This window comes from Microcebus murinus, chromosome 17, assembly GCF_040939455.1.
Source record: "Microcebus murinus isolate Inina chromosome 17, M.murinus_Inina_mat1.0, whole genome shotgun sequence".
In the NCBI taxonomy this organism is placed as follows: Eukaryota; Metazoa; Chordata; class Mammalia; order Primates; family Cheirogaleidae; genus Microcebus; species Microcebus murinus.
The window spans coordinates 4,087,511-4,112,222 of record NC_134120.1 but is presented as its reverse complement, the minus strand read 5'-3'; the positions used below and the strand labels follow the sequence as shown (position 1 = coordinate 4,112,222).

General features: G+C 55.9%; 2 protein-coding genes across 3 annotated transcripts; both read left to right on the top strand.

Annotated features, from left to right (window-relative positions):
* The first annotated feature begins 185 nt into the window (after positions 1 to 185).
* Positions 186 to 19,052, top strand: CNDP2 (carnosine dipeptidase 2). 2 transcript variants are annotated; one of them, XM_075993795.1, is made up of 12 exons: positions 186 to 271; positions 3,403 to 3,527; positions 4,358 to 4,501; positions 7,767 to 7,929; positions 10,081 to 10,169; positions 11,430 to 11,630; positions 12,696 to 12,780; positions 13,552 to 13,712; positions 14,604 to 14,768; positions 16,941 to 17,082; positions 17,608 to 17,755; positions 18,435 to 19,052. In XM_075993795.1, exons 1-12 carry the CDS (start codon positions 196 to 198, stop codon positions 18,502 to 18,504), a joined length of 1,569 nt encoding a protein of 522 aa, XP_075849910.1. In that variant the 5' UTR covers positions 186 to 195; the 3' UTR covers positions 18,505 to 19,052. The 2 variants fall into 2 exon arrangements, with proteins under 2 accessions (XP_075849910.1, XP_012636662.1); XM_012781208.3 differs by lacking the exon at positions 186 to 271 and adding an exon at positions 647 to 1,112.
* LOC142861641 (uncharacterized) lies at positions 14,810 to 16,930 on the top strand. Its single transcript, XM_075993797.1, has 2 exons — positions 14,810 to 15,192; positions 15,351 to 16,930. Exons 1-2 carry the CDS (start codon positions 15,002 to 15,004, stop codon positions 16,063 to 16,065), a joined length of 906 nt encoding a protein of 301 aa, XP_075849912.1. The 5' UTR covers positions 14,810 to 15,001; the 3' UTR covers positions 16,066 to 16,930.
* Positions 19,053 to 24,712: the final 5,660 nt, after the last annotated feature.

The window sequence follows — 24,712 nt, the reverse complement described above, 5'->3', positions numbered from 1 at the left end:
GGGCGATGCAGGGCCGCATCTGCCCTCTAGGCGAGGCCGGGGATTGGTGGAAGGGGCGGGGCGAAGGCGGCCCGGGGATTGATGGGAGGGGAGGGCGGAGCGACATCGGCCCCCTGACGGCGCCGGGGGGTTAGTGGGCGGGACGGGGGCGGAGCGACGCCGGGCCTCCGAACCCGGCCGGGATTGGTGGGCGGGATGGCGGCGGGGCGGGCCCGCGCCGGGGGCGTGGCCGCGGACACGCGGAGCGGAACCGGCGTGCGACCTGCTGCGGGTAAGCGGGCCTCCGCGGCCGGGCCTTCCCGGGTGGGCAGCGCGAGCCTGGGAACGGGCCGGGCGGCCCCGGGCCGGCGGCGGCGGGAGTCACGCCTGGTTCTCGGGGGTCTTGGGGCTCCGGGCCGCAGCCAGGCTGGCACAATGGAGCCGGGCTGTGCCCGCGCGTGGGGCCAGAGGCCCGGGCCCGGGTCACCCGGCCGGGTGCGATCGGCGCCGGGACCCGTGGGGCGCCCCGGCCGCTGACCCCGGCTCGGCGGCGCGCTTCGCCCGGCCCGCCGGCGCTTCCCGGTGTCCGCCCTGGCGGTGGGGGTCGCACGCCTCCCCGAGGGGCCGGCCGAGACCTCCGCCCCGGCAGGGCCCTGTCCCCGGGGCCCAGGCCCCTCGCCCCCGCGTGTCGGGCTGGGGGGTGCCCGCAGGAGGAAGCGCCTGAGCGGAGACACAGCCGCTTCGCAGGCTTCCTGGTCGGGGCGGGTCACACATCCGTCAGCCTCACTGTCCTCACCTGCAACGCGGAGGGGAGACCGGGCCGCACAGACGGGCCACCAGTCTGCCCGCCCAACCTCCCCCGCTGCCGAAGTCGGGTTCCCACGTCATCCTAGTGTAGACTGAGTGTCGCGAGGCGGGGGACCTGGGGGCCTGCTACTGGTACCTTGACCCCAGGGTCTGCAGGCAGGAGTGGAGGAAGAGACATTCACAGGGTGCTTAGGGTGAAGTTCTATGTTGGGCGAATCGGAGGAGCCTGGCCTTGTCTTAGTGGTTCTACATAGACTTGAGGCCATCATTCAGGTATTTAATATATACCTGGAACTAACAAGGGACAAGGATCGAGATACTCAGAGGTAAGAGAGTGGTGTGTTTGTGTGTGTGTTGCTGCATACATAGTTCCAGGAGCTTCCTCCTTCCCTGCTTACTAGCCTCATTGTGTAATTTACGTTGCTTCCCAAGAACTTTAGATTTCAAAAGGGAGTGAGTTTATTTATTTGAAAGGATAATATTTGCTTTCCCTCTATCCAACATACTGCTTTTACCTTAGGAAATGGGGCTCTTCGGGACACACAAAAGTGGTTCCATTTAATGGCTCTGGTACTAGCGGAAGTGAAACAAGAATAACCCAGAACTGTGAGTGGGAGAAAGTGGAACCTGCCCCGACTTATTTTGACCCAGTGAAGGTTAATAGTTGCCTTTAGCCCAGCCCTGATGGCTTTGCATAGATAGCTGAACAAACTGTGATCTCTGTCTACACTACTTTGGTGAAAGGTGCACCTTAGATAATTACAGTTAATACATCGCTTAAGGATGAGATACTGTCTGAGAAATTCACCGTGTGATTTCTTGCTTGTGCTAATATCCTAGGGTGTACTTACACAAACCTAAGTGGTATAGCCTCCTACACACCTAGGCTGTATGGTGTAAGCATATTGCTCCCAGGCTACAAACCTGTACAGAATTTTATGCACTGAGTACTGTAGGCATTTGTAACACAATAGTTGGTACTTGTGTATCTAAATGTATCTAAACATGGAAAAGAAATTTTTCAGCTCCATTGTAATCTTATGGCACCCTGTTTTAATAAGGTCCCTCTTTGATGGTTGATGGAAACATTGTTAATCGGCACATAACTAGTTTATCCTTGAATGACTTTAGCAAGAAGGCCATTGGTTAATTTTGCTACAAAGAACATAACATTAATGAGAATATACCATGGTGAGTTTGGGATTAATTGTATTTAGTGAACCCAAATGAAAAGCACCCTGTGTAGCATATTGTCCTGCTAAATAGAGTTTCTTTTAAGGTAAACAAGTAGCTTCCCTGTGTACATTCTTGGCAACAGGTGGATAAAAGTTTCACCTTATTAACACTCATAAAAGGCCCCTACAGTATTTGTGGACTCTGTCTCACTTGAGGCTCTTCCACATGAGTGCCTGGCTGAGGCCTTCTGAATTGGCTGGGAGGTATGTAAATACTTCATCTCTGTTGCTGCAGTTTGAAGAGTAAGAAGAGGGCACTTGAGAAGGAAGTGGTTTTATCTCCCACCCAAACAGAAATCAAGTTTGTTACTTGCAGTACCCTGTGATTTCATTACCCTGCTCAGCTCCAGTAACTTCTAAACAACTGCCACACTGCGCCACAGTGGATAAAGTCACCTCTCTGTTTAGAAGTCCCTTTGGAATCCTATGCCAAGAAAAAGTGCTTTCCCTACAGAATGCCGACACACAGGCATTTATCTGGCATTGGGCTCCAGAACTACTATTACTCTGTAGTAGGATCTTGTCGCTCCTGGCTGTGATTCTGAAACTCTTTCGCTTAGCTGCAGAACCAAATTTGCTGGTATTTGAGTGTAGCTGATCTCTTCTGCAACTGCTGCTGAAATTTCAGTCTTGTCACTTGAAGGAATCGCAATTGTCTATTGAAGAAAGGAGAGAGGACCAATTTTGAAAATCTCAGTACCAGAACCATGTTTATTTCATATACATTCCAATTTTTTAAAATAGTCAAGTAATTTGTTTTCACCTTTATTGTAAGGTGGAACAGAAGTTGCTGGGTCTCAAGCACGAAAAACTGGATGTTAGGAAATATACCATGCTGGGCAGCTATGCAGTCGCTGGACATTCTTAGGTTCTCAGAGGTTTAGCTGCTGCCCCTGGCTTGTTCCTGGCCCAATCACCAACTTTCCTAAACTGAATCTGGCTTTCCTTGGGCTCTGTTGTCTGGCTTGTGGGCTTTGTGGGAGAAGCAGGACGTGACATCTTAGCTGGAATCCCTGAGGTGACTATGTGCTTCATGGTAATAGAAAGTGGAAAGTTCTCTGTGTGCTTTAAGAATTGAAAAAAAAGTTTTTAAGTGCCAATAAAACTCAAAAGTACCTATTTTTAGTTTCACTGGATTGTCTTCAGCTTGGGCCCTTCCTTCAGTTACCTCCCATTCGACACACAGTTTTCTATAGATTTTCCTTCCAAGAAAAAAAAGGGAAAGATCAGTTTGAGTCTCCAAGATCAATTTGAGTCTCCAAGTCATTCCCAGAGCTTTTGTCTCTGAAGCTGCAGTCACTTCCTGGGGCGTCCTCGTGATGCTGATGTTGCAATGCTGGGGGGTGGAGTAGCACTTTACAGCTCAGCCTGTTCCTTCCAGAGGCAGGACTGACCTGTGGCTCTTCCAAGAATCTTCAAGATCTGCGACTCGGGTCTGGTGGAAAGATGTGGGACCTTACTACCCTGTTTAAGTACATCGATGAAAATCAGGATCACTACATTAAGGTAAGGGAATATTTCACTCCAGTAAATGTTAATTTTTGGTTTAATCTTATGAGGCTCAGAGAAATTCCAGGAAGCTAATATGAATAATGGCATTTATATCAAGTATTGAAAGTGTTGCCTAGATATCTGTTCCTCCACTTTCCCATTACAGTGTAAGTTACACTTTTGGCTTTTGACAGAAAGTGTTAGTGTATGTTTCTGAGGATAGCAAAGCTAATCCAAGATTTTTGTTTAATCTCCATCTACAATTTCTCATGAGAGGTAAGGTAAAAAACTAGTTGCCCTTTAGCATGCTGTAAGTGAATCAGTAATGTTATATATTAATCTATTTATTGATGTTAACTTAAAGAATTATGCTTTAAAGTTATTTTTAGTAGACACATTTCAGATGAAACCTTTAGAATTCTCATCCTAAAAGTTATACTTTGAGAACTTGGCCATTGTCAGGATGATAAATGAGCAGATGTGGACTGTGGCAACGTTGAATATTTTCTGTATCTTTCAGTTGTAATTTCTTTGGATTCAGATATAAACTTAACCATAGACCTTTGTGTGTTTTACATTCACTTTATCCTTGACGGTTAAAAATACACATTCTGACACTTTTTCTCTCACGCTCTAATGCTTGGTATGGAGTCAGTACAAACAGTTTTTAAAATCTTAAACAAAAAGCAAATGCGATGGGTCTTTTCTTCTCATCTGCTCAAAACGGAGCGGCCACAGGCAGGAAATGAACTTTGTGTGCCTGAAATATGGCAAGATTATGGAAACCTTTCCTGCCTTAAGGGACACCTTGTCAGAATCCGTTTTTGCTTGTTATCCACAAACAGAAACTTGCGAAATGGGTGGCCATCCAGAGCGTGTCCGCGTGGCCCGAGAAGAGAGGTGAAATCCGGAGGATGATGGAAGTCGCGGCTGCAGACATCAAGCAGCTGGGCGGCTCCGTGGAACTGGTGGACATCGGACAACAAAAGGTGCGGAGCGGCATTCCTCCATTGCAGAGCCTCCGGCGCTCTGCCTGCAGGGTTGATCCGCCTCTGGGTTCATCGGACTCCACAAGTTCTGGAAAGAGATTTTGTTTCAGATAGCCTGCTCATCTTGAGACAGAAAAGGGCCTGGTTTGGGTCATAAGTTCAGTATATGATTGCTTCGGTTGGACGGGGGCAAAGGTTTTGTGATACTCAGCACTTTTCTCCAGGAAGGAGATCTGTTGGTGGTTGCTCAAGAATAAGTTAATGTGGCTGTCATTCTTAGAGAATAGCTGAGATTCCCTTCCCAGAAATCAGTAAGCTTTCAAACTAGGAAGTTACACTTTACCCGTGTTGATTTAAAAATAATAAGTGTCTCTCCCCCCACCCACACAGCCTGTGGCCCCAAGCATCATAGTTGGTAGAACGGCACTTATTCATAAGAGAGATTTGTGGGGCGGGGCGGCTGTTGCTGGGGCCAGTTGCATTTTAAGGCAGAATTCTGACAGGTAAGAATGGTTTGTTTCCTTCTTTAAGTGAAAAATTTAATTTCATGGTACATTATTCCACTATCTTAGTTTCAGATGATTTCAGCCCCATGTGAATTGCGTGCTCATGCCATATTTTCAAAGTTTGTAATATCCTTTTATATTACAGAGTGTGACAAGTTTTGGTTTATATCGGTTCTCTTGTCTAGTGATTGAGCTGTCCAGTTGAAGGCACAGTCCTGGAATTTGGAGTGTGGACATTCAGTTCAGTGCGCTCATTTCATCAGTGCAAGAAACCCAAGGCCCTGGTGGGCTTTGCACCCACTGGGGCAAACAGTAGGTTTCTTACAAAGCCAGGATTAAATTCCCAACCCAGTGCTGTTCACTTGAGATTTTCTTCTGAAAGCAAATTCAATAGTTGATATAAGATGTATTACAGCTTCCCAGCAATTTCCCCACACCCTTGGGAGAATAAACCAAGTGTCCTTGTAGTGTTTCCTTCCTTTGAGGCATGCACTTGCCTTGCTCTCCCTCCCTTTTTCCCTAATACATAAAAAAAAAAAAAATCTAGGCAAGGTAAATAAGTTTTAAGAGTTATTTTATCATAGTAGACAGTTTATTCCATTTATCACTGACATTACAGTGCAGTTCTAAAGAAAAGGCCTTCCATGAAAGATTAAAATCACTATTATACGATTTTGAAATATATAACACCTACTTTCATCAAGGAGTTGAAAGATGCCTTCGCTGGAAGAAAAGCTCTGCAGAGAAGCTGCAGTGTGAGGTAGCAACAGCTCTGTGCGTCCCTTTGGCTGCAGGGCCCCATTGTTCAGACAGTGACAGTGACTTGAGGCAGGTGTGAGGGTGGAGCTGGGCGTCTTCACAGGGAAGAGCAGAAGCTGGGGCGTTTTTAGGCTTATGGAGGAAAGATGACGGGAGTTTGAGGTCCTAGTGAATTTCAGGAGAATTTTCCCTCCGGGCCCAGAAGTATTTCATTGGAGCTCTATGGAATAGAAATTTATTTACAGAAAATCTGTTACTGTTTAAAAGTCAATATCTTGCTCGGGCAAGCTGAGGTCCAGCTGTGACCACGAAGGCCGTGTGTTCTCTGTGACCAGGACAGGGGTTTCTAAGGGACAATTGTTTGCCTCTGGTGGCTGCAGGCCGTGCTGGTGAGAACCGGCGGGCAAACCCAGCCCGAGGGCAGTCGTGTGGCTGAGGGACATCGGTCCAGCTGCTGCACACGAGTAGCTGTTGGGTCACAAGAGTTCCTAAAATTACCGAATAAACCTCCTGTGTCCTACAGGAATCCCAGCCTCCTGCCAAGTTCCCCGATGCGCTTGCTCACTGGAGCTTGGGAGCCCTGGAGTTGGGGGAGGGACCCCGTGGCGCCAGCATCGCCCTGGCCCGGGCGTGGCTTTCAGTGTGCCGCCCATCCTACCTCTTAATCGCGAATTGTTAGCTCAGCCACATTATCAGTTTAGTTTGTATGTTCTGTTTATCAGTGCCCGTTTTCACGAACAGTGTTTTTCAGTAACTAGACGAACGCACAGGTGGGTGGTGGTCTAGCGTGTGCGCCCCCGTCCTCCTGCGGCCAGAACAAAAGCGCGCGTGCTCACACCCTCCGCCGCCGTTTGCTCGTGGTGCTCTGCAGTGATCCCGGGTTTTTTGCGCTAGATCGTAGGCGCTGGTAGAGGACCTGCTTGGGCTGCAGGGGTTTTGCACAGCCTGAGCGGGCCGTGGTCTAAAGTAAAAGGTCGGGGCGGCGTCGACCTGAGGTGGAAGCTGGAACAAGGGCCCGGACGGCCTGTGCCTTTGCCGAGAGGCAGGGAGAGTTCTGGGCCGCACGATCCCCAGGCTGGAGCGCGCGTAAGGGACGAGGCCTCCGGGGCCGCTGCGGGAGGAGCCCCAGCCACCACTGCCCAGTGTAGGGTGGCTTCGTGCGCACGGTGTCGCTGTGCGTGATGGTAATCCACGTGCAGAATTTCAAAAATATATCTTCTGATAAAAGACTGTAGCTGTTCTTAACCATCTTTGCAGAAAATAATGAGCTAAATAAGTATAAGATGCACTATACTAGATAGAAAATAATGCTTCTTGGGTGCTTCTGACCAAGGAACATATAGTGGATTTTAAAATGCTTTATTTAGGGTATGGGATAATTAATTTTCATTAGTAATACTAAATGTTTTTAAATGTTTTAACACTGATGTACAATGAATGAAATATTATTCTGACACCAATGTTAAGCTTTCTTATCCAAGATTGTAGTTAACAGATGAAAATAATGTCCAATTTGGGTAACACAGTGGAATAACTTCTTTAATAATCCCTTTTCCCTGAGGACCTAAATTTTTAATAATTTGGAGAATGTTGTTCTCAGGGTTACTACTTTGTGTCCTTCTCTCTTTTGTGTAACTATGGGGATGTTGATGTGGCTATAACAAAGATTATATGGGAATATATATAAAAAAAAAAAAAGAAAATAATGAGCTAAGTTGCCAAGACCAGGCTCCATGCTTTGTTACATAAAGGTAAAGAAACTCAGCCTTTAAAAATTTTGCACCTGCCTGTGCTTGGTAAACGTCACTGAGCCTGTGTGCTCCGGGTTACAGGGAAGTCAATTCTTACTACTTACTGGCTGCGTTGAACAGCACGATGTTAAACTCTGCAGTAGAGGTTGGTTGATGAGCACGGATAAGAAAGCTCAAGGCATTTTAGTATCTGCCGGGAATGCCTCGGGTCTCAAAGGCAGTCCCTGCTGACGTTCCTCTCCCTCGCAGCTCCCGGACGGCTCGGAGATCCCCCTTCCTCCCATCCTGCTGGGCAAGCTGGGCTCCGACCCGCGGAAGAAGACGGTGTGTGTCTACGGCCACCTGGACGTGCAGCCAGCGGCGCTGGAGGACGGCTGGGACAGCGAGCCCTTCACCCTGGTGGAGCGCGACGGTGAGCGCGCGCCATTGCCGTCGAGAGTCACCCACCGTTGCCGTGCTTTCTCTTCCCAGTACAGCGGTTTTTAACATGAGTGCCAGAAGGTTCTCTCGGGAGCCTCGGGTTGGAACTTCAGAAACCCGCCTTTCTAGTGGAAAGGAGTCCCCGTGGCCGGGCCCCAGACCGCCCTTTGTCACGGCGGGGACTCACGTCCTGAGCTGAGGCGGGGCAGCCCCCAGAGCCTGCGCTCCAGCGCCCGCCCCGACTGGCAGCTGCCCGGCCTGCGTCTCGGGACCAGCCCCTGCCACCTGCTGCGCCGGGTGCTGAGTCTTCCCTCCCGGCCTGCCCGGGCCAGGGTGGCCATGTCGCCGTTACTCACGGCCAGCGCTTCCTCCAGGGACCCTGCCAGGGGACTCGGGTAGGCTGGTCCCTTTCCTTCCCGCCCCCTTAGGTATGAAGGTCTTCTGTTTCCATTTCTGAGTGTTCACGTGTTCCTGCGCGTGACAGTCTGACCTTCCTCTGCGCCTCGCCCCGCTGGGCCAAGTTCCCGACTCCCTCATCAAACCCCTTCGGACTGGGTCGTCGGGTCTGTCCAGACCCTTCCTGGCTCCGTGCGGTTCTGCTCGTTACTGTGCAGAATCGAAAAATGACTTTGCTCAAAGCAACATCTTTTGGAGTTTAATTCTGTGCCATTGTCCTCAGCCCAGGGCGATTGCTAAGTAGAGTGACCGTGGCACTGGCCCTCGGTGGGCACTCGGGCTCCTCCTGGCTGTCAGAATGACGGTGGCACTGGCCCTCCGTGGGCACTTGGGCTCCTCCTGGGTGTCAGGCCGCACGTCCACGTGGCTGCTCTCGGACACGTGGGCTCCTCTGTCCGGAGCAGAGCTCCTCGTCTGTGCACCTCCCGCCTGCGCCAGCCCCGAGGGCCACACGCAGCCCTGGAGCCTGCGTGCCTCCTCCCCCGGCCCACCCACGCACCTGCACGGTGTCAGCACGGTCACCACCACCGGGCCTCTGTGAGGCCGGTCTGGGCATCCTCTCAGCCCGTCCCAGTGCCACTCTCGGGGACCCTGCCTGTCGGGACCTAGACCAGCCCCTCATTGCAGAGCAGCGTCCTGGCAAACACCCGCCACGTGCGGCCCCCTCCTTGCCATGGAGCCCTGGGGCGGGGGCGCAGGCCAGGTTTGTCTCCCCGGCTGTGGCACACCGCTGGGGGGGCACCACACCACCACCACACCTGCCCAGCTTTTGTCGCAGGGACAAGGATCTTTTTTAGGAGAGCTTGTATTTGATGTTCAGCTTTTGCGAAAAGTTGAGTTTAGTTTACAAAAGGAAACTGCTAAGCTAATGGTAGCTTTTGGCCTCATACTACTTTGGGTGGGCTGTCCTGAAGCCGCCTGACCTTCAAAGCAGTCTGGGCGCGAGGAATTGCGAGACTGGCTGGGACGGTGCGAGGCCCCTCGAGGTGTCCGGCCTAGGCGCGGCCAGCCGTGTGCAGCTGCCCTCCTCGCCTGGCGCCCCAGGGCCGACCGCCGGGTGGTGTGGCAAGAGGTGGGAGGAGGGTCTGAGCTCGTCTTCTGGGCTGTCGACCATGCTGTCGGCTTCCTGGCCCAGCGTGTGCCCCTGTGGTGGTCCCAGAGGCAGCCGAGGAGGGATTACGGGCACCGATTACTCTCATCGGAAGCGCTGTCAGACCCTCTGGTTTTCAAAGTGATAGCAAAGAAAGAAGGAGAATTGTAACAAATAAGTTCTACTCTTTATCCAATTAGTTGTCAAACTTGGGCTGGGGTGAGATCTGTAGTTCTTCTTTGATAACGGCTTTATTGATGGCGCAGTGTGTTTCCCGAGTATGACCGGGCTCTCTGGCCCGAGTCGCTCACGGTCAGTGGCTTTAAGGAACTAACCAACTGGCAGTGGCATCCCGGACTCGGGCCGGGAGCTGCTGCCCTGGTCCCGCGAGGCAGGAAGCGCTGGCTGCCCACCGCGACCGCCGCGGGAGAGGGGGTGGCATCCACGTGCTTGCCTCTGCAGCCGTGGCGGACTCCCCAGTAAATCCCAGCAGCAGCGCCGGGTGGGGGCTCAGGGCTCCCCACGGGAAGGGCAGCCTCGCTGGGGCGCTCCCTCCAGTCTCGCCGCGACCCTAACTCTGCGAACTCGCCGTCCTAGGCAAGCTGTACGGGAGAGGCTCGACCGACGACAAGGGCCCGGTGGCCGGCTGGCTGAACGCCCTGGAGGCTTACCAGAAGACCGGCCAGGTACATCCACGGGCTCGGCCCGCCTCTCGGGTATGTCCGCGCAGCGCGGAGGCGGGCGTCTGCCCACGCGGCAGCGGCTTGTCGGGGTCGCTGCGTGGGGGACGCTCGGCCGACTCGGGCTTGAGATTATACGTTTGTTCCCCAGCTTTGACTGGAAACATTAAGAGTTTAATTGTTTTATAGATGCTCAAAGGTCATGATGTTGACGATTCAGCACGGTCTTTGCCAGCGAGTGAAATGCGAATTTTCAGTCGCTGCCTGTCCCTGGGAGTGAGGCCGCCCGCCCGCCCGCATGTGAGGCGGGCCCTGTGGCATTGCACAGCACCCTTACTCCCTCCAGCTGGTTCGTGTCCTCCTAAAAATAAAAAAAAAATCTATTTTCTTAACTATGGAATATCTGCCCGCTATTAAAAGTTGGCAAAATACAGAAAATTGAAGAGAAAAACTTTCCTAAATCCTAACCCTCGAAGATGGTTAGGGTTTTGTTATTTACCAAGGTTTTCAATTAGTATCAGCCCCATCGTGGTCATGTTGTGTAGACACTTTTGCAGCTTGCTTTTGTCTCATATCATGATAAACTAATAAGATGAGCATGTTTGTCAAAGCACGGGATGTCAGCTCTGAAAAGGGTCTTGGACCCTCTGCTCCAGGCATCATTTTACACGGCAGGGAAGTGCCGCCCGGGCCTGGCGACCCCTTGGTGGCTCGGTGGTGGCCGTGCACAAGGCAGAGCCTCTCTGCAGCTCCACGGAGACCCGTTGCACAGATTGGGGTCTTGTGGAAGGTTTCCTGTGAGGACAGAAGAGGAGGAGGAGGGCAGGGAGGAAGCATCTAGAGAACAGAGCCCTCTGGGCATGGTTTGGGACTTGAGTTCGAATTTAGGCCCTGCTGTTGCTTAACCTGCGTGGCCTTTGGCCAGTCACCAGCTTCTTGAGCCTCATTTTCTCATCTCGGGAGGGGGGCCCGAGTCGGGGGAGCAAAGCACACTCCAGACAGCGTGGGGCTGCAGGTCGCCCTCCGGCTCTCCAGGGAAAGTGCGCTGCCCACGCTGGGCGCAGGGCAGTGGCGCGGGACACCCCACTCCCCGCCAGGACGGGCTCGAGCAGGCCAGTGCCGGGGAGGGGCCGCCACCCGTGCATGGGGCGGGCTCTGCGGTCCATCTGGAGGAGGTCAGATGCCTGAGCCCCGTAGTCCTGCGTGGTGTTTCTGGAAGGAGAGCGCGGCCAAGCGGGGCCTGCTCACGCCCTCTCTTGCCCGCAGGAGGTTCCCGTGAACGTCCGGTTCTGCCTGGAAGGCATGGAGGAGTCGGGCTCCGAGGGTCTGGACGAGCTGATCTTCGCACAGAAGGACACGTTCTTTAAAGACGTGGACTACGTGTGCATCTCCGACAACTACTGGCTGGGGAAGAAGAAGCCGTGCATCACCTACGGCCTCAGGGGCATCTGCTACTTCTTCATCGAGGTACGGCGCCCACCCTGGCCCCCTCGGCGCGTCCGAGGTGTCATCTCACTCGATGCCCACCCCGGCCCCCTCGTTCTTCCTGCCCCGGAGTCCCCAGCAGTCGGCCACTCTCGGGAAGCCCAGAGCCTGCTTAGTGCCCGGCTCTCGGCTTCTGTGGCCACAGCGAGGGCCGGGCTCCGTGGCGATGGGGACCCGGCTCCGCGGCGACGTCCGCCAGGGCCGTGTGTTCGTGGTGCTGCCTCGGAGCCACCCAGAAGGGATGAAGTGCTCGTCTTGGACGTACACGCACGGAGCATTCTAGAAACGCTCCCTTTTAAAAGTTGAAATATTTGTACTTTAACTCCGATCCCTGGGGGGCCTGAGGGCTGCGAGACACTGCAGTGGGTAAAGAGAAACCGAGGCACCGGAGCCCGGCAGAGGCTGGGCCTGGGCTGACTCTGCGGCTTGCCGGCCGGTGGTCACCTCCCGGATGAGGGTGGGGTCCCGCGCCCTGGGCCGCGGCTGTCAGATCCCGTCTGCGGACGTCCTTCGTGGCCAGAGCAGTGCTGGAGATGGCGCAGCTGCCGCACCTTCGTGGTGACCCTGCCCTTCCCCGCGGTGCCGTGGGGGGCGCCGTTCCCCTTCCCAGGTGTGGCACGGAGGCGGGACGGGGCTCACGGCCATTGGCCACCTGGCCCTGGGTCCAGGACTCGAGGCGGGGGCGAGACCCGGGCCCAGGTGCTCGGGCGCCGGTCCCTGCCGGTCGTTGTGTTGGGTGTCGCCCCCGGCACGCAGCTGCAGGTCTGTGCGAAGCCTCTGGAAGGGCGCGGGGCGTGGGGCGGTTGCCCGCGCATACTTCACCCGGGCGCGCGTATCCAGTTTCCCCACGGTCGCATGCCCAGGAGTCGTTTGTGTTCCTGCCTGATCTTTTTAATTTGGGGAAGGCCTTGCCTTGGTCACCGAGGGGGCAGATTTGGATTCAGAAAACATTCAGGTCTCATAAACGCTCTTTGTTCGACTCGCTGTCACATGATGGGGCTAAGCCTGGACCGAGCAGCCAGATAAAGCGGCCTTTGTCCCGCCCAGGTGGAGTGCAGCGACAAGGACCTCCACTCGGGCGTGTACGGGGGCTCGGTGCACGAGGCCATGACCGACCTCATCTCGCTGATGGGTAAGCCGGGCCTCGCCAGTCGGCGCCGTGGGGGGGGGGCACCCGCCTTCTGCGTGAGCCAGCTTCCGCTCGCTTCTGACCTTGCCTCCCCGACTCCCCCGGAGCCCCCCACCCCGCCGCATGCTGGCACCTGATGCCTGGGACCCTCCCGGGCCGTCCCCACCCACTTAGCCTCCCCAGGTCCTGACTGGTCCCCCAAGTCACGTGGCCCCGCCCGTCCTGGGCTCTGTCATCTTGCACGTCTCCCCCGGGCGTGTGCTGTGGCCTGTTTCACCTCATCACCCGTCTGTGGCCCTTGCTCTGTCAGCTCTGTGAGAGCAAGGACCGCCCTCCCCTTCCTGCGTCCTCCTGCCGTGGGCCACACTCGGCTCCCGCCTCCCCCGCAGCCCTGGCCCGTGCCGGCAGCAAAGTCTCTGGGCTCAGGTCTGCTCTGTCCCGCCCTTGGTCTCCCACTCAGCGTGGGGGCTGCTTGTTTCCCGTGGGACGGGCGCGGAAACAGTCGGGGCGGTGTGGCGGGTGTTGAGCTCACCTGTGTAGCTGGGGTGCTGGCCATGGTCCCTGCTTGTGGCGGGGGCGGTTTGTGTGCCACCTGCCCCCCGGTCTCCACGTGTGAGCAAGTGGGGCATGCCGGCCCCTCGTTAGCTGTCGTGGGGGTCGAAAGGCTCACTGAGCCCAGAGCGGCGCCTCTCCTGAGCCCGGTGTGTCCCCGTCCCTTCCCGTACCCCCCTCCCCACCTGCGTGCACCCGGTGACCCCTTGCCGCTCTCCGCAGGCTCCCTGGTGGACAAGAAGGGGCACATCCTCATCCCCGGCATCAACGAGGCGGTGGCCGCCGTGACCGAGGAGGAGCACGCACTCTACGACCACATCGACTTCGACATGGAGGAGTTTGCCAAGGACGTGGGCGCCCAGACCCTCCTGCACGGCTGCAAGGTGCGGGCTCGGGGTTGTGAGGTCTGCCAGGCTGCGTCACCCGTGCCGTGTCAGCGGGAGGGGGCCCGAGGGGAGGAGCCGGAATCTGGAGCGCACGGGCGTGGCCGGCGGCACCGATGCTCACAAGGCAGGACGCGCCCAGCTGCCAGCCGTCAGGCGACTCAGCGTGTCAGAGTCCACTCCTGACTCCTTCAGAGCAGGCGGGGCGGGGCAGTGCGGGGCCGTCCCCTGCCCGGCGGCTTTGCCGTAGTCGTGTTCGTGGGGAGACCGCTCCGCCACGGGGCCGGGACCCTTGAGCCGCGCCAGAGCCGAGCGCCAGGGTGGCGACTGTCTGCTCAGTGTTTACCTAGTCATCAGGGGAAATGGTGGCTTGACTGTGTCTTGCCTGTCGGTGTTCCTGGGGCGTCACCGGGACCCGGGGCAGCTGGCTCTCCTCTCCTGCGGGGACAGGCGCCCCTCGTGTGCCCTGGGCCTGGGAGGGTCGGCACATGGCCTGTGTTGATCCTCAGGAGCCCTGATGTCGGTGGGACCGGGACCCCCTGGGTTCCTCCGTCACTGTGTCCTCCAGCCCGAGGTGCTCCTTGTTCCGCTGGGCAAGCCTGAGCCGCCCAGGCCGCAGTGAGAGGCGGTGGGCGCCGCGCCTGCAGCTGCCGGACCTGGGCGGAGGCCTCCATGGTGCCGTGGCAGCTCCAGAGCAGCTTCGGGGCAGGCTCTGACCAGCCCTGCCCGGGAGGGGCCCACGTGTCTGTGCCTCCTGCCGGCGGCTGTCAGGACCCCGGCGGGCCCCGTCTCTGCACAGCTGCTTCGCTGCTGGCGTTCCCGTCCCCCATGGGCAGACAGGGCCGGCGCCAGAAGCCTGAGCTGCCCCTGACGCCCTGCTGCTCCCTGCAGAAAGACATCCTCATGCACCGGTGGCGGTACCCGTCCCTGTCCCTCCACGGCATCGAGGGCGCCTTCTCCGGGGCAGGGGCCAAGACCGTGATCCCCCGGAAAGTGATCGGCAAGTTCTCCATCAGGCTCGTGCCGAACATGACCCCCGAAGTCGTCAGCGAGCAGGCAAGTGGGGGACGGGCCGGGGTTGGGGGCGGGAGCCGGGGCCGGGCATGGGGTTACAGCAGAGACATAGGTGACAAAAGGCTCCTACCAGGACAAAAACCCAGACCTCACACGCCCCGCCGCTTGGCTCTTGCCAGCGTGGCGGTCACCTAGGTAAGCAATTCAGAGACTTATCAGAAACAAAGGCCACACGGACGGCTTTGCGTGGAAGTGAGCTTTGCTGCCGCTGAGGCATGCCACATCTGACCTCTGACCTCGCCTCCCTGCAAGGCTCCAGGTCGAATGCTGATTTGGGGCCACACGTGTCCTGGTCAGAGTCCAAGGGAGCTGCCTCTCAGCGTGGTGGCAGGCAGGGTCTCGGGGCACTCGGCGGCTGCGGGTCGGGCAGCCTCGCCGAGCCGTCACCCCCATCCGAGAAGACGTGGTGAGATGGACGGGCGGGGTGTCCTCCCCGTTGGGAACAGGAGGGCGGGTGAGCTCTCCCCGCGGGAGAGTGAGCTCTTGCCGGGAGAAGGTGTCCTGGGCCAGCCCCGGCTCCGTCTCGGGCCTGGATGAACCCGAGAGTGTGGCCGTTTTCATAAGGTGTCTCAGTCGGCTCGGGCTGCCGGAACGCGCTCCACAGGCTGGTGGCTTCAGTGACGGAAATGCACTGCTCGAGGCTTTGGAAGCTGCAGAGTCCAAGATCAAAATGCCGGTGAGCGGGGGCCTCTTGGTCCTGGCCGCGGACAGCCGCCTCCCGGCGTGTCTCACGGGGCAGACGGCGAGTGGGACACTAACCCTTCCCACCTCGTCTAGCCTCCGTCGGCTAAAGACAGACAGGCAGGCTCTGAAAGCACGCAAGCTGGCCTCACTCAGTCCTTGCTGTGGGCTGTACACAGAGGCCGGCAGCCCGAGAGCCCATTTCCGGAGGGTCTCTCCGACAGCCCGCGACAGCGTTTGGGCTCAGCCCCGGAGAGTCACCTCACCTCGGTCAGTCGTGCCCGGGCGTGCAGGCAAGGGGACCATGGTGGAGCCTGGGTGTCAGCGCACGCCAGTTTCGGGTGACAGGCGTGGTCGCCGGCCCGTCAGATGTCCACGTGCAGGAAAAGGCAGACCAGGCCCGTCTGTGTCTTATGGAGCATGGTGGCCCAGGCAGGGGGCGTGGGGCCCTGCGCTCTGTCCCGCTTTGTCCTCGGGGCGTCTTTCTGGAGAGCCGGGGCGTCGCCGGGCCGGGGACTGTGAAACCTCGTGGCGAGCGGGACTGAGCAAGCGCGGTCTGCGGCTGCGGCTCCCCCTCAGCTGCATAGCGCTTCCGTGAGGGAAGCCAGACACGGCCACAGCGGCGTTAAGGCTCGTGTGTGAATTTGGGGGACACACTGCCCTTAACATAAGGCAAGGCAGGAAACATCATTTTTAAACTTATTTTCTTTTTTTTGTTTGTTTTTAAAAGGCATCTTGGGAAGATAAACTTACTTTAAATATTATCATTTGGGATATCTTTGTAAAGGGTGAATTGCCTGATATTAAAACATTGCCTTTTACCTTCAAATAACTGTATTTTTTTTTTTTTTTGAGACAGTGTCTCACTTTGTTGCCCAGGCTAGAGTGAGTGCCGTGGCGTCAGCCTAGCTCACAGCAACCTCAAACTCCTGGGCTCAAGCGATGCTCCTGCCTCAGCCTCCTGAGTAGCTGGGACTACAGGCATGCGCCACCATGCCCGGCTAATTTTTTCTATGTATATTAGTTGTCCAATGAATTTCTTTCTATTTATAGTAGAGATGGGGGTCTTGCTCTTGCTCTTGCTCAGGCTGGTTTCGAACTCCTGACCTCTAGCAATCTGCCCACCTTGGCCTCGCAGAGTGCTAGGATTACAGGCGTGAGCCACCGCACCCTGCCACAAATAACTGTATTTTATTTCTTGAAATCACAAATTTTGTTTCTTCCCCTTTTCATTATTTACGGTTGTGCAGATCAGTATTAAGTTAGCAGAAAACGAGGCTCACAGTAGACCAGACCCGTCGCAGGCTCCTGGCAGAGCCGCCGTAGGCCCGTTGGAGACTCCTGGTCGCAGGCCCGTCGTGGGGTGCTCTCTAACCATCGCAGGCCGCTGTAGCAGACTCGCCGTGGACCACTAGCATGGGACCAAACGCCAGGCTTATGAGTAACTGTGTGTCTCTTCTGTCTGTGGTTTAGGTTACGAGCTACCTGACCAAGAAGTTTGCGGAGCTGCACAGCCCCAACAAGTTCAAGGTGTACATGGGCCACGGTGGGAAGCCCTGGGTGTCCGACTTCAACCATCCTCATTACGTGGCTGGGAGAAGAGCCCTGAAAACAGGTTGGACACTCTCCTTGAGGACACGTGCAGGCCCTTAGTTCGCATGTCTCATAGGGCTCTGTTGTGCACAGCTTTGTCAGCAATTCTCTGTGGTTTCATCGGCACATGGGCTCGTGGCCGTATCAGTGAATTGTTGTATCACGTGGGCTCCTGGTTGTATCGGTGACACTGTTGTATCACGTGGGCTGGTGGCTACATCAGTGACACTGTTGTATCACGTGGGCTCCTGGTTGTATCGGTGACACTGTTGTATCACGTGGGCTCCTGGTTGTATCGGTGACACTGTTGTATCACGTGGGCTGGTGGCTACATCAGTGACACTGTTGTATCACGTGGGCTCGTGGCTGTGTTGGTGACAACGTAGTGCTGCAGGGCACACAGTCAAGTCGGACGAGGAGAGCCAGCGTGTGGGATGGACGCTGCCCCCAGCCAACCCCAAGCGCAGTTGCTGAGCGGTGGCTCCATGACGGACCCCCAGATCGGAGGCCCCAGAGTTCACCTGCTCTGTTCTTGCATTTCTCCCAGTGTTTGGAGTGGAGCCCGACCTGACCAGGGAAGGCGGCAGTATTCCCGTGACCCTGACCTTTCAGGAGGCCACAGGCAAGAACGTCATGCTGTTGCCTGTGGGGTCAGCAGACGACGGCGCTCACTCCCAGAACGAAAAGCTCAACAGGTGAGACGTGGGCACCTGGGGCCTGAGCCAGGCCGGCGTCCACACGCTGCCCCTCCGCTGCGGGAGGCGCGGGTGGGAGGGGTGCGGGCCTCGGCGGGCGGCTCCTGAAAACCAGGTTCAGCTGGCGTTCGTGCTTATGTTCACCTCCCGCTCATGAACCCCCTGCTTTTCCTCTCTGCAAAGCCATGCTGCCGCACTAACTGCATGCCCTGCCACTGTCACGCATTCCTGACTGGGCAGACGCGTTGGGGCCTCTCTTCACCCACAGGGACAGGGCAGCCCCAGGAGGGGCTGAGGCAGGCGGGGGACCCACAGGCCATTCAGGGAGGGGCATCTGGCTCCGGAAGACAAGGGCCCATCTTGGGGTAACCGAGGCAGACAGGCGGGGATGGAGGCAGCGGCAGAGCCCCTGTGGCGGAGGCGGGGAGATGGACCGGTTAGGAGGAGGACGTGAGTGGAGGTCCGGTCTCAGTGGGGGCTGAGACCAAGGTGTGACACCTGCCACTAGGGCTCGGGGGCTGACCCCTTACGTCCCCTCATGCCGGGGCCAGGGCTGGTCCCTGGGGGCGCAGTCACACCGCACCTGCACCTGAGAGTCAGGTGGCCAAATAACACAGTGTGCACCTGGGGGTCGCCGGTGCTGGACGCCGCCCACTCGCGATGTGCTCTTCTCCATCAGGCACAACTACATAGAGGGCACCAAGATGCTGGCCGCGTACCTGTACGAGGTGTCTCAGCTGAAGGACTGAGGCCGGTCCCCGTGGAGCGCCGGAGCCCTGCCCTCGTCCCCTCGAGACTCGCTCAGGAGAGCAGACGCCCCTCCCCTCTCCCGCCCGCCCGTCCAGCCACACGGACTGCCAAGAGTGGACACGCATGTGTCCAGCTGCCCCGTGGCTGGAGCTCCCTGCACCGGCAGCTAGAAATGGTCAGTGACCATCATCGGGGACACGACAGCGGCTGCGTCCCCCAGGGAGGGTCTCGGAGTGGTCGGTGTGACGTGACCTCCAGAAAGTAGCCCAGGTCCAAAAGCACGAGTTCTTCTGTGGAAAGTTCCGGTTGTCATCGAGCTGGGACGAACAGAGGACTGGCCGCCTCTGTCTCAGGCGATGCACACCTGGAATCTTCGGGAAGGAACGAGGAGAGAGGTGACCCCGACTGTCGGGGTCCTGTGCTTGTCTGAGGACCTGGCCCCCGGCTGGCATCTCCCCCTTTCTCTCTGCTGTGCTCCCGCCACACCCAGCCTCACTGGAGGCCCGCCTCGCCTCGGCCCTGCTGCTGAATAAAAGGCGGAAACGCAGCCTCTGACGCGTCTCACGGCTCGTGGGGTCTGTCGGTTGTGTCAGTTCATGGTGGGGGTGGCGCTGGGGGCAGTCAGGGTTCCCAGAACAAGACTCGCGTCTTTCTCCCAGCCCCGGACGTGGGGGACGCACTCATCACCCCAGCGTCCAGAGGAGCGTCCCTGTCCCCGCTCCCCCCTTCCTGCTGCTGAGCCCCAGGAAGTCCAGCTGGTGGAGACAAAATAAAGGGTTGGTTGGCCCAGCAGAGACGAAAGAGCAGCGCAGGCTCAGCGCTCAGCAGGAGGGCCGGGGCTGCCTGGAGCGGGTGGTTCCAGGGCGGGGATTCCAAGGTGCGCCCGTGCGCGGTGAGGCGGGAAGTGAGGGTGTGCTCTCAGACGCTGGGGCCGAGGGGGCCACGTCAGGACGTGGGAGCCAAAGGGGGGGATTTGAGCAAGAAAATAACAGCACTAGACAGTGACCCACAGAATGCACAGCTGCCCGGGAGCCGGCGCCGGCACAGAGGAGGGAGCGAGTGGGTGCGGAGGGACAGGGCCTCCTGGGGACAACGTCCACCAGTGCAGAAGGAAGGAGGGACACGGAATATCGTCCTCGGAACACCGCAGTAGCTGCAGGCAAGATCCCTGATGTACCCTAGCATTGGTGGGCAAAGGTTTAAGAAGCAGGAGCCTTGCCTAGCTTGCAAGATGTTAATCGGCAGGGAATTAGTAACTGTATGGAGGAGAAAGCTGGCAGATGCCACCTTAACCAGGCGATCAAAATGCACCTCAGCAGTAATGACAGGTCAACGTCACGTTCCCTGAGAGGTGCCCTGGGAGGACACGGCAGTTCTGGTAACCTCGTGCTCCTCGTGAAAACAGCAGGCAAACCCAGATGGATAAAATCTGAACAACATCTGTAGTTCGCATTATACTACTGCTAACATCTTAGCTTTGAGCACTGTGCTATGGTGACCTACGATGTTAGCTGGGTGAGTTGACACTGGGACTCTACTGTTTTCAACTTTTCTCAGGCACACGAGCTGCACACGGGCTCTGGTTGTTTATGGACCCATCTAAGCTGTGGGTGTGAGGTTTGTTGCCTCCCAGATCTAAGCTGAAATTTTACTGCCCTCGTAGCGGTATTGAGGTGAGACCTTTGAGTGGCAGTTTGGCCACAAGGACTGCACCCTGCTAAACACACGGCTGAGTGCTGTTGGGGGAGCTCGGCCCCTCCTCGCTCTCACGCCCTCAGCCCTTCCGCACTGGGCCTCTGGAGTCAGGAGCCAATACAATGTCCGTTGTTTTTGCCATCCGTTGGCCACTTTACATAAAATGTGATCAAAGCTCAATTACAAGAGTTCAAAAAGGCATGGAAAGTCCAATGAGTTTGAATCTTATTACAAGTTTTAAAATCTGGGACTAGTTAAAAAAAAAAAAACAACTTACATGCTAATTTAAGCCCAAGATTAATTTTTTTCACAGCCAAACTAAAAATGGCAACATGGAAATAATCAATGCAAATGACAACAGAAAAGAACCCAAACTGAAAAACAATTTAGAAAGGTTTATTCCTAGCTGAATATGTGCAACCAGGGCCCAGAGCCACCCCCAGGAGGCCTTGAGCAAGTGGTCCCGCCCTGGTTGGGTTTCAGTTTGGTTTTATACATTTCAGGGAAATGGGAATTACATGTGAAGTCATAAATCAATATATGGAAGGCAGACATCGGTCTGGCCCGAAAAGGCAGGACATCTCCAAGTAGGGGCTTACAGGTTATAGGTGGGTTTAAAGATTCTCCGATTTGTAACTGGTTAAAGAAATGAAACTTTTTCTAAAGGCTTGGAATGTTTTAAGAGAAAAAAATTCTGTTAATCAGAGACAAGCTACCCACATATGCCCAGACTCAAGTGATCTGTGAAGTCGCTGGCCTGCAGGTGTGGTTTGACCTTTGTCTTACATGGCCTTGAGCCTGTTACTGATTTTGTATCTTATAGTTGCAAAGAATAACTCTAAAGGAACAGGACGTAACTGGGCGTGTCTGACCCTTAGGGCTGGCGACTCAGCTTTAAGTTTTTCTGGGAGGTGAGGGTGGGGATTCCTCTTGGCCAAGAGGGAGTCCATTCAGCTAGCTGGGAGGCTTAAGATTTTATTTTAGCTCACACAACAAAGTAAAATTTGCAGACGACATAGCCAAAGAGCCACGCATGCCTCAGTTAAGTCTGGAAGAAGCTTTCCGTGAGGGCAGGGAAGAAATATGTGAGCAATTCTGCTTCAAGAAATTAGCCCAGGCCGGGCGTGGTGGCTCAAGCCTGTAATCCTAGCACTCTGGGAGGCCGAGGCAGGAGGATCGCTCGACGTCAGGAGTTTAAAACCAGCCTGAGCAAGAGCGAGACCCCTGTCTCTACTATAAATAGAAAGAAATTAATTGGCCAACTAATATATACAGAAAAAATTAGCTGGGCATGTTGGCGCATGCCTGTAGTCCCAGCTACTCGGGAGGCTGAGGCAGGAGGATCGCTTGAACCCAGGAGTTTGAGGTTGCTGTGAGCTAGGCTGACGCCACAGCACTGACTCTAGCCTGGGCAACAAAGCAAGACTGTCGAAAGAAAGAAAGAGAGAGAGAGAGAGAGAGAAAGAAAGAGGGAGGGAGGAAGGAAGGAAGGAAGGAAGGAAGGAAGGAAGGAAGGAAGGAAGGAAGGAAGGAAGGAAGGAAGGAAGGAAGGAAGGAAGGAAGGAAAGAAATTAGCACAGAAATAGAAAATGCTAGAGCCTCTGTCACAATGAAATTGCAAAGCCTCAACACATTCTGCTCACGCCAGAGAGCACCAAGGGTTAAACGGGAGCCAGGACAGGACTGGAGCATTGTGTTCCAGCCATGCCACTCGCGCGGGTTCAGGTGCGGAAGCCAGCTGCGGACAAGCTCTTTCAGATCGTGCGTTTTGCCCACCACAGGTATACACAAGGCCAGCGTCTCTGCATCAGTGCGTGGCTTTCAGAAGGGCAGCTCGAGGCACGGGGCCTCTCCCAAGGCCACCCTCAGCATTAATTACGTCTTCCCAGCCTCAGTGACCACCTCTCAGTCCTCTGGCCTCTGCACACACCGACCCCGAGTCTCTCGGGCGCCCCGCTCTGCAGAATGACCCCTGTCATGGGACCCAGCCGTGGCCTGCGAGGCATGGCAGCAGCTGTTTGGTGGGCACCTCCTGCCGCCTCGGCGTGAGCGCTTTTCCTGTCACGTCTCCTCCGCGCCCCCTTCACAGAAGCCCCCAGAGCCCTCAGCAGGGGGGGCTCCACGGCCGGGACGACACAGGAGACCACGTCCCCCCGATCCCTCTGCTGGAGCCCCAAGTGACAGTTTGCTGCAAAGACTTGGTAGAAACAGCGATTATGTACAGGTTCAGTTTTGCACACATTTACGTCATTTAGAAACTGGGACTGGCTGGGTGCGGTGGCTCACACCTGTAATCCTAGCTCTCTGGGAGGCCGAGGCGGGCAGATTGCTTGAGGTCAGGTGTTCGAGACCAGCCTGAGCAAGAGTGAGACCCCCGTCTCTACTGAAAATAGAAAGAAATTAATTGGCCAACTAAAAATATATGGGAAAAATTAGCCGGGCGTGGTGGCGCATGCCTGTAGTCCCAGCTACTCGGGAGGCTGAGGCAGGAGGATTGCTTGAGCCCAGGAGTCTGAGGTTGCTGAGAGCTAGGCTGACGCCACGGCACTCACTCTAGCCTAGGAAACAGAGTGAGACTCTGTCTCGAAAATAAAAAAGGCTTAAAACAAAAACAAAGAAACTGGGACTTTGACAATCGTTCCCCAAACCCTTTTAGAGAGAGTAGTCGGATCCGCAGCAACCTAGAAGGGTCCGTGCATATAACATGCGCATCCAGTAATTTATAGCCCACACGTGAAAAGAAAGATGAACGGCCCAGAGACCTGCCTTTTATGGACACTGCCCTTCTTCCCACAGGAGAATCTTAGAAAGAAGCCACCTGTTTTGCTTTCAATGAATGACTGCATTCCTGCATCTTTCTTTTAGAAAAGCCCCAGATACAGTTGACTGTCACATGTTTTCAAATGTAACAGTGACTGGCACTCATGTCCCCACACCCTCATCTGCCTGCCGGCCATCAGTCCCTCAGAGTCACCTTCTCTTCGGTATCACTGTCACAAGAACTGAAATGTTCAAGCAAAAAAAAAAAAAAAAGGTCAAGTTACACATAAGTAAGTGGCAGCCCCAGCGAAGCCCTTTTACTACGACTTCGATTTTCTGTTCCGTCCGTGCTGCGGAGGCTCCGGGATAAACCACCATTTGGGCTGCCCGGGCTTACGGCAGAACTCGCACAACACATTCCGGATAAATGGATGTTCGTCCTCCTCTCCCTCCTCTTCTTGGTCCCGGTTAATTTGGAAGCAACGTAACTCGGAGCTCTCTTTTTGTCAGCAACCAGTGACGTAGATGATCCTTCTTCAAATGTCTTTGGGTAAGGTGTCTCAAATGCCTTTTAGGCAACGACACCTCAGAGGTGACGGCGATCTTGCCTTTGCTCCTCCGGGGGGCCGCCACCCCTCCAGCCAGGCGCCCAGCTTTTCCGCTCGCTTTGGTTCTCTCTTGCAAACCTGCCGGGGACGGGCAGCCCCTGTGAGCGGTTCCCTCCTCTGCAGGGCGGCGCCAGGCGCGAACCTCACCGCCCGCTGCCTTGTGCTGCCCCTGCGCCCCGGGCTCGTTCACGCACACGGCGGCAGAAAGGGAGGTGAGTGGGCTCCGCGGGGCAGAGACCCCGGCGCGGGGTCGGGGGGCAGCCAGGCGGCGTCTGCTCATGGGTCACCCAGTCTCGGGGCGTGCAGCACCCCGGCGGCTCAGGCCAGACGGGTGTCCCTGGACGCCAGTGTGGGGACCTCGCCTCTGGAGGTGCAGGGGGAGGAGGACCTGAGGATGGAGGACGGCGGAGTGGTGTCCTGGGTGGGCTCACCTGTCTAAGGCTCACCTCGGCCTTCTGCAAGCTCAGCAGCCCCCTGTGCGCTCCTGGAGCCCACAGCTGGCCCGTGACCAGATGGTGCACGCGGTGGGCAGCGTGGACCCGGACACTCTCACGTCCACACTGCTTTATACGAGAAGTAGAGCTGGCATGCCACTAGTTGGTTTTAACATAAAAAACAGACAAATAGGCCAGGCACGGTGGCTCACGCCTGTAATCCTAGCTCTCTGGGAGGCCGAGGCAAGAGGATTGCTCAAGGTCAGGAGTTCAAAACCAGCCTGAGCAAGAGCAAGACCCCATCTCTACTAAAAAGAGAAAGAAATTAATTGGCCAACTAATATATATATATATATATAAATTAGCCAGGCATGGTGGTGCATGCCTGTAGTCCCAGCTACCCGGGAAGCCTGAGCCCTGGAAGTTTGAGGTTGCTGTGAGCGAGGCTGACGCCACGGCACTCTAGCTTGGGCAACAGAGTGAGACTCTGTCTCAAAAAAAAAAAACAACAAAAAACCAAACAACAACAAAAATACCAGACAAATAGTGTAAGTGGCATTTTGTAAAACCCTGGACTGAGCAGGTTTGACTAACAGGTTTGCCGAATCTGTGAGCTCAGTGCCTTAGCGTCCTCCTGAGTCGAAGGAGCACGAACCACTTTTCACCAGAGGGCCTACGAAGCCAGAGAACCGTGTGGCCTGTGCAAAGTA